This window comes from Ascaphus truei, chromosome 7, assembly GCF_040206685.1.
Source record: "Ascaphus truei isolate aAscTru1 chromosome 7, aAscTru1.hap1, whole genome shotgun sequence".
In the NCBI taxonomy this organism is placed as follows: domain Eukaryota; kingdom Metazoa; phylum Chordata; class Amphibia; order Anura; family Ascaphidae; genus Ascaphus; species Ascaphus truei.
This window is the reverse complement of record NC_134489.1, coordinates 45,723,671-45,738,908: the sequence shown is the minus strand read 5'-3', so window position 1 is coordinate 45,738,908 and position 15,238 is coordinate 45,723,671. Positions and strand designations below refer to the sequence as shown.

At 43.7% G+C, this 15,238-nt stretch overlaps 1 protein-coding gene across 5 annotated transcripts in view; it reads left to right on the top strand.

The window, feature by feature from the left end:
* Nucleotides 1-15,238, top strand: part of PGAP1 (post-GPI attachment to proteins inositol deacylase 1) — a 128,718-nt gene that overhangs the window by 29,045 nt on the left and 84,435 nt on the right. For all 5 annotated transcript variants that reach the window (XR_012802627.1, XM_075608197.1, XM_075608195.1 and 2 more), the window contains 3 exons: nucleotides 9,023-9,089; nucleotides 10,570-10,675; nucleotides 11,348-11,403. Coding sequence is in view for 4 of the 5 variants with exons in the window: in XM_075608197.1 (XP_075464312.1) it covers nucleotides 9,023-9,089; nucleotides 10,570-10,675; nucleotides 11,348-11,403 (229 nt within the window). In the remaining variant the exon portion in view is untranslated. The remainder of the gene's footprint in view (nucleotides 1-9,022; nucleotides 9,090-10,569; nucleotides 10,676-11,347; nucleotides 11,404-15,238) is intronic.

Here is a 15,238-nt window from a genome sequence, read left to right as displayed (position 1 = left end):
GCAGCAGGGCAACTAGAAGTAAAGGTCAGGCCCTTTCCGGCTGTCCCTTTCCTCAGGGTCACTACTTGTCACACAAGGGTTAATTTTGGGCACTGGAGTTTTGCCTACAGTATGTATGTGTGTATATATTTCCAGGGAACTGTAAAATGTAAGACGTTTATTATATATGAATACAATGGTCTGGGCCATGTATGGATGCTTCAACAGGGGGCCAATTCAAATATTTTTTTCCCTCAGAGTAATGCCCCCCCCTTCTAGACACTTTTTTTTTTCATGCTTGGGATGGGGAAAACCATGTTTGGCATGTAGGCCCCTATTTGAGGGTTGTTTTTCAGGACATTGGAGGGTTGGGGCAAAGGCCAGTGTCCATAGATGGTCATGTTAAAAGGACACCTGCTTGGATTGTCCACAGAACAAACACAGAGCCCTGCACCATACCGCCAAAATTGCGCCATCTCATCCAACCTCGTGGATTGGATGATCACGACTGGCAATGTATCAAGCAGGACCTCCATTCTTTTCTGCCTTTTGGCTATCATCCCATGCCTCTGCCTACTTCCACCACTTATTTTGGGGTACCAGCTGTATCAGCTGTGGATCTGAAAATTCAGAATTTCCAAGAACTCTGGAAGGAGATTCAATCCAACCTTAGCAAATCTACCCTTATACAGAAGACGTATGCCGATAAGCACAGGAGACCATCACTGAGTCTCCAACCCGGTGGACCATGCATGGCTATCCACAAGGACATTTCGCCTTAAAAAGTCTTCAGACAAATTGGGCCCTAAATGTATTAGCCCATACAGGATCAAGAAAAAGATTAATCCTCTCTTTAGAACTGGAAATGCCCTCCGAAATGAAGATTCCTTATGTGTTCCCTGTGTCGCTTCTCAAGCTGTTGTTCCAGAATTCCGTCTCCTGCCCTATACATACCGCTCGACCAGAAGGGAAGGAGGAAGGGTATCTGGATTTAAAAATTCACTGCATCCTTGACTCGTGTAAATCGTATGGCATCCAGTACCTCGCCCACTGGAAGGGGTATGGTCCTGAGGAGAGGCCATAGGTGTATAGCAAACCCATTCATGCCTCGCCTTTATCTCAACTTTCCATCGGGGTTCCCTTTTGAAGCCCAGATTGGATGTCCGGAGTTTTCTCCTACAGGAGGGGGGTACTGTGAGGACCTGACATTGCAGCCTTTCCCCTAGGGCACAGGAGCATTCGTAAAATTATAGACATTCTGGTTTCATTGCTTCAACCATGTTGGCAGAGATCTTGAGCTTGTTTTACGTTGCCATCTACAAAGATGGCCAAATACAGGAAGTGAATTAATTCTTTCTGAACTATGATGGAGACTAGTAATAGGCTACGCCTATCCTATCCCTTTTATATAGCAACTGTTTGCTACCAGCCAGTGCCCGAGCAAGGTGTCTATTCCCTTGGATTCCCTGATCCATTGCGTGGATTTGGATCCTGCTTGGTCTTCCACCTGCCTTGAACTTGGACAGTGACCCCGACTAAGTTTACGGCACCCTGGCCCCGGGCTCTTAACCTGGATTGTCTCCTATCAGGACTCAGCCCCAAGACCTGTGGTCAGTGTCCACATCCTGCCTCAGCGCTGCAGGCAGCTTCCTGGTCTGAGACTAGTACCATCACACAATGATGACCATAAGTACTCTTGACCGATTTCATATCTCTCTCTGATATCACGATCGGCAAACAGCCAAACGTGTAGCCGTGCTCCCTCTCCTCTTATTGGCCTGTTCTTATCATCTGCCTTGCTCTGATAGGTTGAGCAACATTTCTCCATGCTTTAGAATGGGAGTAGTGAATCTAAAAATGCCGAGCCGCTTGGGAGTGCTAGGGCAGTCCATAGTTCATTTTGGTGAAGTGGAGACTAACTGGAAATACGAGCAGGCGGCAAGAAAAGGCGGTTGGATCGACAGACAACTTGATTTGCAGGAGACATCCTGGGTAAGCTTTCTTTGGCAGCGCCCAGCACCGTATAAATTAGGAGTCCCCTGTTTACCCCATAATTGCTATAATTAGTGTGAGTGTTTTTTGTGTGTTTTTAAATGTGTTCCTAAGTTTTTGATGTTCTCTGTTGGCTCTTGCCGGAATGAAGCCCTGTTTATTTATCCTTGTACTGTGATTCCTGTGTAAATTGTCTTGTCTCCCGTGACGACACGTTCCTGGTGTTAGCAGTGGGATGAACACAGGCTCTAATTCTTGTGGGCATTTCATTTCCTAGCGAGATCCTAACTGATCAGGAGGCGCAGTTCATGTTAGAACTGCTCCCATGTCTCTGGGCGGGGTTAAGCAACCCCCTCACTACCATCCCCAGACGAACGGACTGTGTGAGTGGTTTAATGTCTGAGTCGTCCGGTTTTCCCCCTTTTGAGCTTCTGTATGGACGCCAGGTATGTGGATCCCTTGAGGGATAGGAGGGTGAGACCGCCACGACCGATTCCTCTTTCCTCTTTTATATAGTACGTGGTGGAGCTAAAGGAGCATTTAGCAGATCTCATTGGGTTGTTATAGTCTAATATAAGGGCGGCTCAGACTAAGCAGAAGCGCTGGTGTGAACGGAATGCCCACACCTGAGAATTCAACCCAGATGCTCGTTCTGAAGCCCACTTGTCAGAACAAGCTCATAGCCTGTACACAGTTATCCGTCAGGTGAATGTTACAAATTATGAGATTGGTCTGGATGAGGACCAAGTTAGGCAGTGGACCTACAGATGCAGAAGTAGGATAGTGTTGATATGATACTCGCCGTGGTCTAAGGTTGGAGATGTAGAATAGTCGATGTGCGTAGCTGAGGTCGAGGTATAGAGAAGGTGGGAGTACAGGTACAAAGCCGAGGTCGAGGATACTAGGAGACAAGACAAGGTTAGCAGAATTGCACAAGGCAAAGCAGGACACGGCAAGCGGGGTGCTTATTAGTATCACTTCGTCGCAGGTTAAAGCTGCAGCTCAGTCTTTTTTTTTTTTTAATTAATTTTTTTACTTTAATAGTTTAATGTGTGCAATCTCTATCTACCTAAAGAACTGTATAGCTGTCAGTCAATCCGTTCTCCATGTATTGATCGGCGAAATTTTTGTGACATAATAAAAGCTGGCATTTGTTTATAATTTGCCTCCGACAGTCAGTGGAAGACTCATGAATATTCATGAGTCTCCCAGTGACGTGTGCTCGCTCCCGATCTGCCGCTGTGTGGTGCCCCCTTCTGCCCGATCCCTGTGGCTGTCAGCCTGCGCGAGATGGAGGGGGCTTGTGCCGCCTGTAGGGAGGGGGGAGCGGGAGATGTGTCTCCCTTCTGCTCCGGTCCCTGTGCCTGCCTCCCTGCCCGCACGGGAGATGCAGGGGGGTTGCGCTGCCCCCGTGGGGGGTGGGGAAGGGAGGGGGGAGCGGGAGATGTGTTTCCCTTCTGCTCCGGTCCCTGTGCCTGCCTCCCTGCCCGCACGGGAGATGCAGGGGGGTTGCGCTGCCCCCGTGGGGGTGGGGAAGGGAGGGGGGAGCGGGAGATGTGTTTCCCTTCTGCTCCGGTCCCTGTGCCTGCCTCCCTGCCCGCACGGGAGATGCAGGGGGGTTGCGCTGCCTGTGGGGGGTGGGGAAGGGAGGGAGGAGCGGGAGATGTGTCTCCCTTCTGCTCCGGTCCCTGTGCCTGCCTCCCTGCCGGCACGGGAGATGCAGGGGGGTTGCGCTGCCCCCGTGGGGGGTGGGGAAGGGAGGGGGGAGCGGGAGATGTGCCCCCTTCTGCTCCGGTCCCTGTGCCTGCCTCCCTGCCCGCACGGGAGATGCAGGGGGGTTGCGCTGCCTTGTGGGGGGTGGGGAAGGGAGGGGGGAGCGGGAGATGTGCCCCCTTCTGCCCCGCTCCCTGTGCCTGCCTCCCTGCCCGTGCGCGTGGGAGATGCAGGAGGGTTGTGTCCCGGAGCAGTGGTGGCAGCAAGATGGTGATTGTGTGTGTATATATATGTGTGTGTGTGTGTGTGTGTGTATATATATATATGTGTGTGTGTGTATATATATGTGTGTGTGTGTGTGTGTGTGTGTGTGTGTGTGTGTATATTAGTGTGTCACCACAAGTACCCAGTCACCCACCCACCCTCTCCCTCACTTATATCTGACTTTTTTTACTAGATTAGTAAGGAACTATGTACAGTGACAAGGACTAGTTGTAGTAAAGTATAAATGTAATACAATAAATAAACTGTTATGTCAAAAACAAATGTTATTAGTTCTGACTAGGAATTTTATTCCATTTCTTTTTTTAAAAGGTGGGACTGGGGCCAGTAGATTTTTGGGTGATTTGTCTAGATAGAGGTGTGTGTGTGTGTGTGTGTGTGTGTGTGTGTGTGTGTGTGTGTGTGTGTGTGTGTGTGTGTGTGTGTGTACACACACACACACACACACAAGCGGTCTGACAGAAGTATTCTCTGACTTCCAGTGTCTGCCGCTGCTACAGCGTAACTCCTCCCTACCGCCCTCCTGTCCCGCTCCTGTCCCATTCACATGGTCCTCTTCTCCCTCCGCCACCACTGCTGTCCTCTGCCGCTGCCGAGCTTTGCTGCAGGATGCCGTCCTTCTCTCTCTCCGCCGCCGGCTGCTGTCCTCTGCCGCTGCCGAGCTTCGCTGCAGGATGCCGTCCTTCTCTCCCTCCGCCGCCGGCTACTGTCCTCTGCCGCTGTCGAGCTTCGCTGCAGGATGCCGTCCTTCTCTCCCTCCGCTGCCGGCTGCTGACCTTCGCTATATATCCATACATACATATACATACAGTATATATATATATAAAAAAAAAATATATATATATATATATATATATATATATTCTTCAGTATTTATTGATACCTTTTTTTTATTTGGAACAACAATTTGTGTCATGGGACAAGCTTTCAAGAGTTTTCCTCTTCCTCAGGTCAAGCAATACCATAAATATATACGCACATAAACATGCGCACACACAGTGTATATGTGTGCGTGAGCGCATGTATGTGTGCGTGAGCGCATGTATACGCGTGCGCATGTATATGCGTGCGTGTGCATATATATCTATATCATACAAACACATACATACTGTACACACCTAAGCTCCGCAGGGCCCTGTGCCTGCAAAATGTCTCTGTAAAGTGCTATGTAAAACTAGCAGCGCTATACAAGAACAAGCCATTATTAATTTTAATAACACATTGAATTGTACACATTCACATAAAATTAAATATACATATTGTTTACAGTATTATATATACAGATTTGATTTTAACTGAGTTGTTAATATTTAACATTAACTACACACGTGCAATGGAATAAGGTTTAATTAATTCTGAGCTACTCTCCTTTTCTGCTGCTGCTCTGTCAGTTCTGGGGGAAGATCATGTGACCAGGCAACGACTGATACATTTGTGCTCATGTACGTGCACAGCTGTGGTGGGGGCAGGACTCACAAAGGGGGTAAGCCTAGTCGCCAACGCTCCCTTACCCCCCCCCGCCCGCTCCCTTACCCCCCCGCCCGCTTCCTTACCCCCCCCGGCCGCTAACTCCCCGGCCGCTGGGGGGCCAAGCAGCCTCGGATCTGCGCCAGTCCCACTCTCCACCACCTCTCACTCCCGTTGTGTGTGTGTGTGTGTGTGTGTGTGTGTGTGTAGGGACATTTTACTCCTGCCAACAATTTGTGCCTCACTTTCACCCCACCCCCCCCTACCCCTGTCCTTCACCCCCCCTACCCCTGCCCTTCACCCCTCTCTACCCCTGCCCTTCACACCCCCCTACCCCTGCCCTTCACCCCCCCTACCCCTGCTCTTCACCCCCCCCACGCCTGCCCTTTGACTGACGCACGCACACACCCTGACTGACGCACGCACACACCCTGACTGACGCACGCACACACCCTGACTGCTGCACACACACACACACACACACACACACACACACACACACATACACACACACACACACTGACAGAAACACACACACACACTGACACAAACACACACACACACACACACTGACACACACACACACTGACACACACACTGACACACACACACTGACACACACACACACTGACACACACTGACTGACACACACACACTGACTGACGCACGCGCGCACACCCCCACACCCACGCACACACACAGACTGACGCGCGCACACACACACAGACTGACGCACGCGCGCACACACACAATGAATGGTACACACACACACACACACACACACTGACACACACACACACACATACACTGACACACACACACACTGACTGACGCGCGCGCACACACACACACACACACACACTAACTGACACACTGACTGACACAGACACACACTTACTGACGCGCGCGCGCACACACCCACGCACGCACGCACACACACACACTGACTGAATGACTGACTGACTGCCGCACGCACACACTGACTGACTGAGGCACACACGCACACACTGACTGTGTGTGTGTGCGTCAGTCAGTCTGTGTGTTTGTGTTTCTGCGTCAGACTCACTGACTGACTGACGCACACACAATGACTGACGCACACACACTGCATGAAGCTGTAAAGGAGGGAGGGGGGGGAACTGGATTGATGTGAATGGGGGACAAACAGAGAGAGGGGGAGGGGTGAGGAGAGAGAGAGGAGCGGGAACATTACATCCCGGGCAACGCCGGGTCTCTCAGCTAGTATAAAATAAACGTAAAGAGAGGGTGCATACCATTCAATGATGGATACAAAAAAAGGAACAACAGGACAGTCACTCTTATACTCCCAGAAAGTGAATATATATATATATCATTTACGTGAATCACTATCCGTATTTGAAGTGTGTATATAAATATATATATACATACAAATGAGCATACAGTAATATTTCCATTTGCTATTTGCCTTGCTATGGAGGGTTTTTGTCACTTTTTTACTCACATAACTTCACATATACATATATATATATATATATATATATATATATATATATATATATATATATATATATATATATATATATATATATACACACAGTGGAAGTGTATTGTGTGTATTTACCTACACACTCACTCCACATTTCAGTAACATACATATACATCTAAATAATATTCACATATACACGTTTGCTATAAATGGAATTATTACAATTTTACATTATATACACGTGCAATGAATGGAATAAACACTGTAATAAGTTTGAAATCGCCTATCCGAGCTGCTATGCATGGCTGATCCCTTTTCTCCAGCTTCCTTGAATGTACTCTATGAGGAAGATCATGTGACCAGATGCTAGTGCACGTTTAGAGAGAGGGAGGGCAGTGCTGACAAAGGGGTGTGCCAGAGTTTGTGACAGGACATGAAGGGGCAGTGCCTTAGCAAATGGCTGTTAAAATAGAACACAAGAAAATTGGTCTTTCAAAGTTGTTTTTTTTAAAACAGAAAATGCTAAAAGTATTATTTCTTACTACAGAACTGATTTATTAAAAAAACCACACATGCAGGATATTGACTGAACTGCAGCTTTAAGGACTACCATGCTCAGCCAATTTGGAGCAGGGATCGGTGAGCATGTAAAGGACCGTTAGATAATCAGATGAAAAGCACAAGGCTGAATGTAATGATTGCCTCTTGATTGAAGAGCCAATCCACGCTGAGTTGCATGGCTGTAAATGCTGATTGTCATCCACATGATCGTCATGGGGCGGAGTAAGCACCGCAGGTGAAATTGATGAAGTAATTATTCTGCTGTTAGTGTCAACTAATGGTCGAGTTCTTCGCTTGACAATTGGACGGCGTCTGCACCTGATCCTGTCAGCGTGAGGCACGTCACCAGGGGCATCACGAGACACGTTACGAAGGTGGGGCCTAAACCAGATCCTCTCAAAGGGTTAATTTTGGGCATTGGAGTTTTGACTATGTATATGTATTGATATTTCCAAGGCACTGAATAAAATGTAAGGTTTTTATTATGTGAAAACATTGGTACTGGTATGGGCCGGTGGATTGTTTAACCCATGTGGGGGCAGTAGTACCACTCCTCTGGACATAGGGGGTTCAACTCAAAAACATTTTTAACCTCAGAGCCTAGCCCCCCCCAGCTGGACATCTGTTTTCCCATGCTAGCATAGGCCCCTATTTCTGGGTCGTTTTCGAGGACTTTGGAGGGTGAGGGGCAAAGGCCAGTGTCCAGAGTGGGTCATGTGTAAATGGCACCCACTGGGATTGCCCTCAAAACAAAAGTGGAGCCCTGCCCCTCACCACCAAATCAGCGCCATTTCATCCAATCTCATGTAACTGTAACTGCGATGATCAATGTCTGCCGTAAGCGCTTCTGTGATTTGCTGATATCTCCCGCTCCCTCTGACATCACTATCGGCAAAAGGGCAGACTTGCAGCCGCGCCCCCTCGCCTCTGATTGGCCTGTTCGTATCTCCCGTCATTCTCTGGCTGAGCGGTGTTTCTCCATGCTTTTGAATGGGAGCTATGAATATACAAATGCTTAGCTGCTCGGAACTGGCAGGTCTTGGTGAAGCAGAGACTTAACTGGAAATACGGGCAGGTGGTGATCCAAGGCTTTTTTATCAACAGAGATGATAATTTGCTGAAAACATCCTGGGTAAGATTGCTTTGGCAGCGCCCAGCACCTTGTGAGTTAGGAGTCCCCTGTTAGTCCTGTAATTGCTGTAACTAATTGTGGTGAGTGTTTTACAGTGTTTTAATTGTGTTCCCGTGCTTGTCATGTTCCCTGTTGGCTCTTGCCAGAATAAACCCCTGTTTTTTAATCCCCTATTCTGCCTTGTGCTGTGATCCGTGTGTATGTCATCTGGTCTCCCATTTGAATTTAAATTATTGTTTGTGTTTGGAGCATTCAATGAGCTGTATTCATCACTGAATAATTAGGTACAATAAAAGGTAGTTCAGGTTCTACAATAATCCAGTGTATTAATTTTGCCTTTCCAAACTATTTCATTATTGCATATATATTTTTTTGTTTCTACTAATGGACTATTGTACTGTACCATATTTTCTATTTCTTTTCTTCAGGTGTAAAGAGTTACTTTTAGCTACTACCAGAGCATTGTTTGACCTTATTGATGGAGATACCAAACAGGTTTGTGTTAAAAAAAATTTTTTTTTAAGTCTTATGCTGAATATATTGATTTTGCGATAGGGCTTGCTGGTACACCATTTTAAATTATTTGATATTTATATAAGTGCTTGTTTGATCTCGTCTGTACATTATCTCTTTATGATAATGCACCAATTATTAAGTTCAAACCTACAACGTACAGTATACACCCTCATTTTTAAATTCTTAATTGTATCATGTTGAGACCTAATGCATTTCTTGAGTGTTACTGCTAAATTTACCAGAACAAGATTTTAAAAGGTTGTTATAATATGACTTGTAATGTTAAAGGAGAAAAAGTCTGCTTTAAATATAGAAGATATAATTCTGCATTTCAAACCTAGCATTTTGTAAGTTTTCATATAATGTTCCTTAATCATATTTGTCGAATGCTTGGATAGCAGCAGAGGACCAAGAGGTGGGATCTGCGCCTTTTTGTGTTAAGGCCGTAATGGGCGCTACCACAGAGGAGTAGTTCTGGATGAATCTGCGGTAGTAATTGGCGAAGCCTTGGAAGCGTTGTACGGCTTTCAGAGTCGTGGGCCAAGGCCAACCCAGAACCCCTTTCACCTTGGCTGGATCCATGGCGAGGCCGCTATTAGAAATGATATAACCCAAGAAGGCCGTTGTGGTTTGACGGAACTGACACTTCTAACACATTTAGCGAAGAGGCGTTTTTCTCGTAGGCGCAGGAGTACCTGTTTAACATGACCAGAATGTTCCTGTATAGACTTGGAGAAGATCAATATATCATAGACGTGACCAAAAGGGGGGGGGGGGGGGGACTATATGTTTGATGGCAATGAATAAAGTCTCTCATTTGGTATACTAACATTTGCTGCAACCTAATTAGAATTATCTTCACATATCTGCAAAAGATTACACTTTATTGTTTTTAATTCAATCATACTGTAGATATGCAATGGCCCCTTAATTGCGATGTTCACCAGAGGAACATAAAAAGTTGGCCAGAGATACAGACAATCATCTTGTCCCTTAATTGAAACGTGTGGAATTTCTGGATGGAAATATATTTCTGGTGGCCTATGTTTTCTAGGCAGCCATCAATTTTCAAGTAGATATTTTGGTGAAATGTGCCAAAACACAAAGAAGTTTGACTTAGAAAAAGTGTTTTTGATATTTTCACTTCTGTATTTAAAGTAACTGTGAATTCCTTGTGTGTGTGTGTGTGCGTGTGTGTGTCAGTCAATGTGCGTGTCAGTGTCTGAGTTTCTGTCAGTTTGTGTGTGTCTGTCTGCTGTGTTTGTGTGTGTGTGTGTGTGTCGGTCAGTGTCTTCCTTCTCCCTCCCCCGACGTCACTAATGGCCTCTTCTGCCAGCAGTGATGTCACTTCCGTTATGGAATTTTGTTACAACAAGAGATTTTTCCTATCAAAATTCTTTTAAAACATTATTGACATTTACTTTAGATTTATTCTTTACCCATATGAATTGTCTCATAGATAACTAAAGATCCTAATAAAAGAATGTCTGTGTTGAACCACCACTTTGTGAGACATCCAGCAAAACTATTTGAGTCAAGATACGAAACTGCAATAACTTTATCAGGTATGTAAAAGTGTAAAATGTCATGATTTTCTGGTGCAATGTTCTCTGAATAGTTGTATCAGAAGATTTGAAGATAAGGTTACTTTTAAGACTTAAAGACTCCTATTTGTCTTTAAGGCCACCTCTGTGACCTACCACCCTTTTCAGCTTAATCACCTATCCCGTATGCACCCTATCCCTATTTACCAGCCAATTTCACTCCAAATTTATGGTGAGCGGTAGCCTATCACTACCTTGTTATATATACTTTTAAGACTTTCCATAATGTTATCTTAACATGTAGTTTTTTTTATTGTAGGTTTTGTCCATATTTTGTTATAAAAACCTAAAGCGTGTTGCATAAAATTGCTTTACTAAACTTGCTTAAACATTTGCTTAAATTATATTTAACAGCCTTATTAATTTTCTGCAGTTCTTAAATGACCTTGTTTTGTGGATTAGTATATGTGTAACTGTTTTTGTATTGGAGAAGTTGGTAATGATGTTAGCCTTCATTTTATTTGTACAGCATTTTTTAAATGGTTACAAATAAACATTTTGCTTGGTAAAAAGGTTTTAGCGGTATTTTTGTAAAGAGAAAAGTGTCTTGTGGACACCAGGCACATTATTGACTTAAAGTAATAATCAGGTTTAGCGGTTAAGTTGGTAACACAGTAAACAATTTACTTTTAGGGTCCTCCATGTGGATTCATATTGGAGCCTCAAAATGGACTTATTCTGTTATCAACGTAAGTTTTGTCCCTGTGGTCATGTACATTCTTAGAATTGTTACATATGTGTGTATATATATTTTCAAATGCAAAGCCAGCAGTACAACCAACTTCACACTGATGATACCCATTAAGGTTGAAACATGTCTGTGAATGGTTTCTCTGGCTTTGCATCTGATTCCCATGCTGTGCTTTAAAGCTGTGTTAACAGCGAGCATTAGCTTGTATGGGCTCCATGTAACAATGTTTTTCAGACAAAAGGTGACACAGTGTGTGCTCATTTGCATGTCATTTCCCAGAATCCCTTGCTGCAGTGGAAGCACTGTATGCTGGGGATAATGGTGAAAGGCATGGTTGCAGACCTGCCTAAGACATGTGAATGTGCTCACAAGTGATCTTTTTATTTGCTATATGCAATACGGTGGAGGTTTCTTGTTGCCTTTTTCACCCACCATAACTTAAAACGTGTGTGTGTATATATATGTTACATAGTTACATCGTTACATAGTAGATGAGGTTGAAAAAAGACATAGGTCCATCAAGTTCAACCTATGCTAAATTTAGACAACAGATACTTTATCCTATATCTATACTTATTGATCCAGAGGAAGGCAAACAAAAAACACCATTAAGGGGAAAAATTAATTCCTTCCTGACTCCAAGAATTGGCAATCTGATTAATCCCTGGATCAACATTCTTCCCATGTTTACTTATTGGTATATCCCTGTATACCTTTCCCATCTAAAAAGATGTCCAACCTTTTGTTGAACAAATCTATTGTATCTGCCATCACAGTCTCCATGGCTAATGAATTCCACATTTTAACTACCCTTACTGTAAAGAACCCTTTCCTTTGTTGCTGGTGAAATTTCCTTTCCTCCAACCTTAAGGGATGGCCCGAGTCCTTAATACTGCCCGTGGGATGAATAGTTCTTTTGAAAGCTCCTTGTATTGTCCCCGAAATATATTTGTATATAGTTATCATATCCCCTCTTAGACGCCTCTTTTCTAATGTAAATAAATCTAATTTAGCTAGCCTCTCCTCATAAGTTAGATTGTCCATCCCCTTTATTTATTTGGTGGCTCTTCTCTGCACTCTCTCTAGTTCCATAATGTATTTTCTTAGGATTGGCGCCCAAAATTGTACTCCATATTCAAGGTGTGGTCTTACTAGTGCTTTCTAAAGTGGCATAATTATGTTTACTTCCCTTCCATCCATTGCCCGTTTGATGCGAGATAAGATCTTGTTTGCCTTTGCAGCTACTGCATGACATTGGGCACTATTGCTAAGCCTGCAGTCTACAAGCACTCCTAAATCCTTCTCCATCAAGGATTCCCCCCATATATCGCCATTTAATTTGTAAGTCGCCTTTTTATTCTTGCATCCCAAATGCATAACCTTACATTTATCTGTATTAAACCTCATTTGCCATTTACCTGCCCACGTTTCCAGTCTCTCCAAGTCCTTCTGAAGAGAAATTACATCCTGCTCTGATTCTATTACCTTACACAATTTAGTATCATCAGCAAAGATGGAGACTTTGCTCTCGATCCCAACCTCAAGGTCATTAATAAACAAGTTAAAAAGCAGGGGTCCCAGTACCGATCCCTGAGGTACTCCACTCATGACTTTAGTCCAACCTGAAAAAGTTCCATTTATGACAACCCTCTGTTGTCTGTCCTTTAACCAGTTTTCAATCCAGGTGCATATATTATTACTGAGTCCAATTTTCTTTATTTTGTACACCAACCTCTTGTGTGAAACCGTATCAAAAGCCTTTGCAAAATCTAAGTAGACCACATCAACTGCATTACCCTTGTCTAAATTCCTACCTACCTCCTCAAAGAAACAAATAAGGTTAGTTTGGCAAGATCTATCCTTCATAAATCCATGCTGACTATTACTAATAATTTTGTTCCCGGTTGTGATCTAGCTCCCTTTTTAAATATAGGCACCACATCTGCTTTACGCCAATCTTGTGGTACTGAGCCTGTGGAAATGGAGTCATTGAATATTAAATATAATGGTTTGGCTATTACTGAGCTTAACTCATTGAGAACTCTTGGATGTATGCCATCGGGGCCAGGTGCCTTATTTACTTTAATTTTTTCAAGTCGCTTATGAACTTCTTCCTCAGTTAACCAATTGTTCATTAATATGGAGGTTGTGGCTTCCTCCTGCGGCACTTTTATTGAACTTGATTCTTCCCTGGTAAACACAGAGGTAAAGAATTTGTTTAATACCCCAGCTTTTTCCTTATCTTTTATTTTCTCATTTTTTTGTTAAGGTACTTAAAGAACTTTTTAGGGTTGACCTTCCTTTCTATTGCAATCCTTTTTTCATTATCCATTTTTGCTAATTTGATTGCCCTTTTGCAATTTTTGTTACATTCCTTATAATCCTGATACGATGTCTCCATACCTTCTGACTTAAAGAATCTAAACGCCGTCCTCTTCTTGTCCATTTCCTCCCCTACCTGTTTATTTAGCCACATTGGTTTTGACATATTTCTTTTATACTTATTACCCAAGCGTATACACTGATAAGTGTGCTTTTCTAACAATATTTTAAAGACTGCCCATTTATCTTCTACATTTTTCCCGGCAAAAACATCATCCCATTGTATTACTACTAGATTAGACCTCAGTTTATTAAAATCTGCCTTTCTAAAGTTTAAGGTCTTTGTTGAACCCAAGAAATCTATTTTTGATAATTTATTTCAAATGAGACCATGTTATGATCACTGTTACCCAAATGTTCCAGGACTTGAATATTTGTTATTACTTCTACATTGTTTGATTTGACCAAATCCAGTATTGCCCCTCTCCTGGTTGGTTCCTCAATAATTTGGGTCATATAATTGTCTTTAAGCAACCCCAAAAACCTGTTTCCTTTTGTTGTAACGCTAATCTCATTGCCCCAGTCTATGTCTGGATAATTAAAATCCCCCATTATGTAAACATGACCCAGTTTTCCATTTGCAAAAGTATTTTAGCTTCCTCAATCTCACTGATATTTGGTGGTTTATAGCATATTCCCACAAACCTTTTCTTAATACTTTTACCTCCACTGCTAATTTCTATCCACAAAGTCTCTACATTTTCATCATTCCCTTCATAAACATCATTCCTTATGATAGGTTTTAGATCCGGTTTAACATATAAACATACTCCACCTCCCTTTCTATTTGTTCGATCCTTCCGAAAAAGGGAATAACCCTCTAAATTAACTATCCAGTCATGAGTTTCATCCCACCATGTTTCAGTAATGCCTATGATATCATACTGCTCCCTTGCAGCTATTAATTCAAGCTCCCCCATTTTATCTGTCAGGCTTCTTGCATTAGCAAGCATGCATTTAAGTTTTTTTTCAGCCTGTACTATTATCTTATCTGCTCCTTCCTTTCTGCGCCCACTTGGTTTAGTCTTTAGAAGTTTTCTAGTATTATCTGTATTTACTATGGGTGTCTCACTGCTTGTCAAACTCGCACTTGCCCCCATTCTACCTCCATACCACCTTGTATCCTCCTCTATTCCATTTAGTTCATTATCTGTTTCATTCCCCTCCCCCCTCCATCCTAGTTTAAAATCTCCAACCTTTATAGCATTCTCCCCCCTAGCACAGAAGATCCCTCTTCATTGAGGTGCAATCCGTCCCTAGAATATAGATGGCACCTCTCAGAAAAGGAGTCCCAGTGCTCTAAAAACCCAAACCCCTCCTTCCTGCACCACTTTGTTAGCCATGCATTAACCTCCCTGATCTCTGACTGTCTCCCTGCGGTAGTAGCGCATGGCACTGGTAGTATTTCAGAAAACACTACCTTGGAGGTCCTTGCCTTAAGCTTTTGGCCT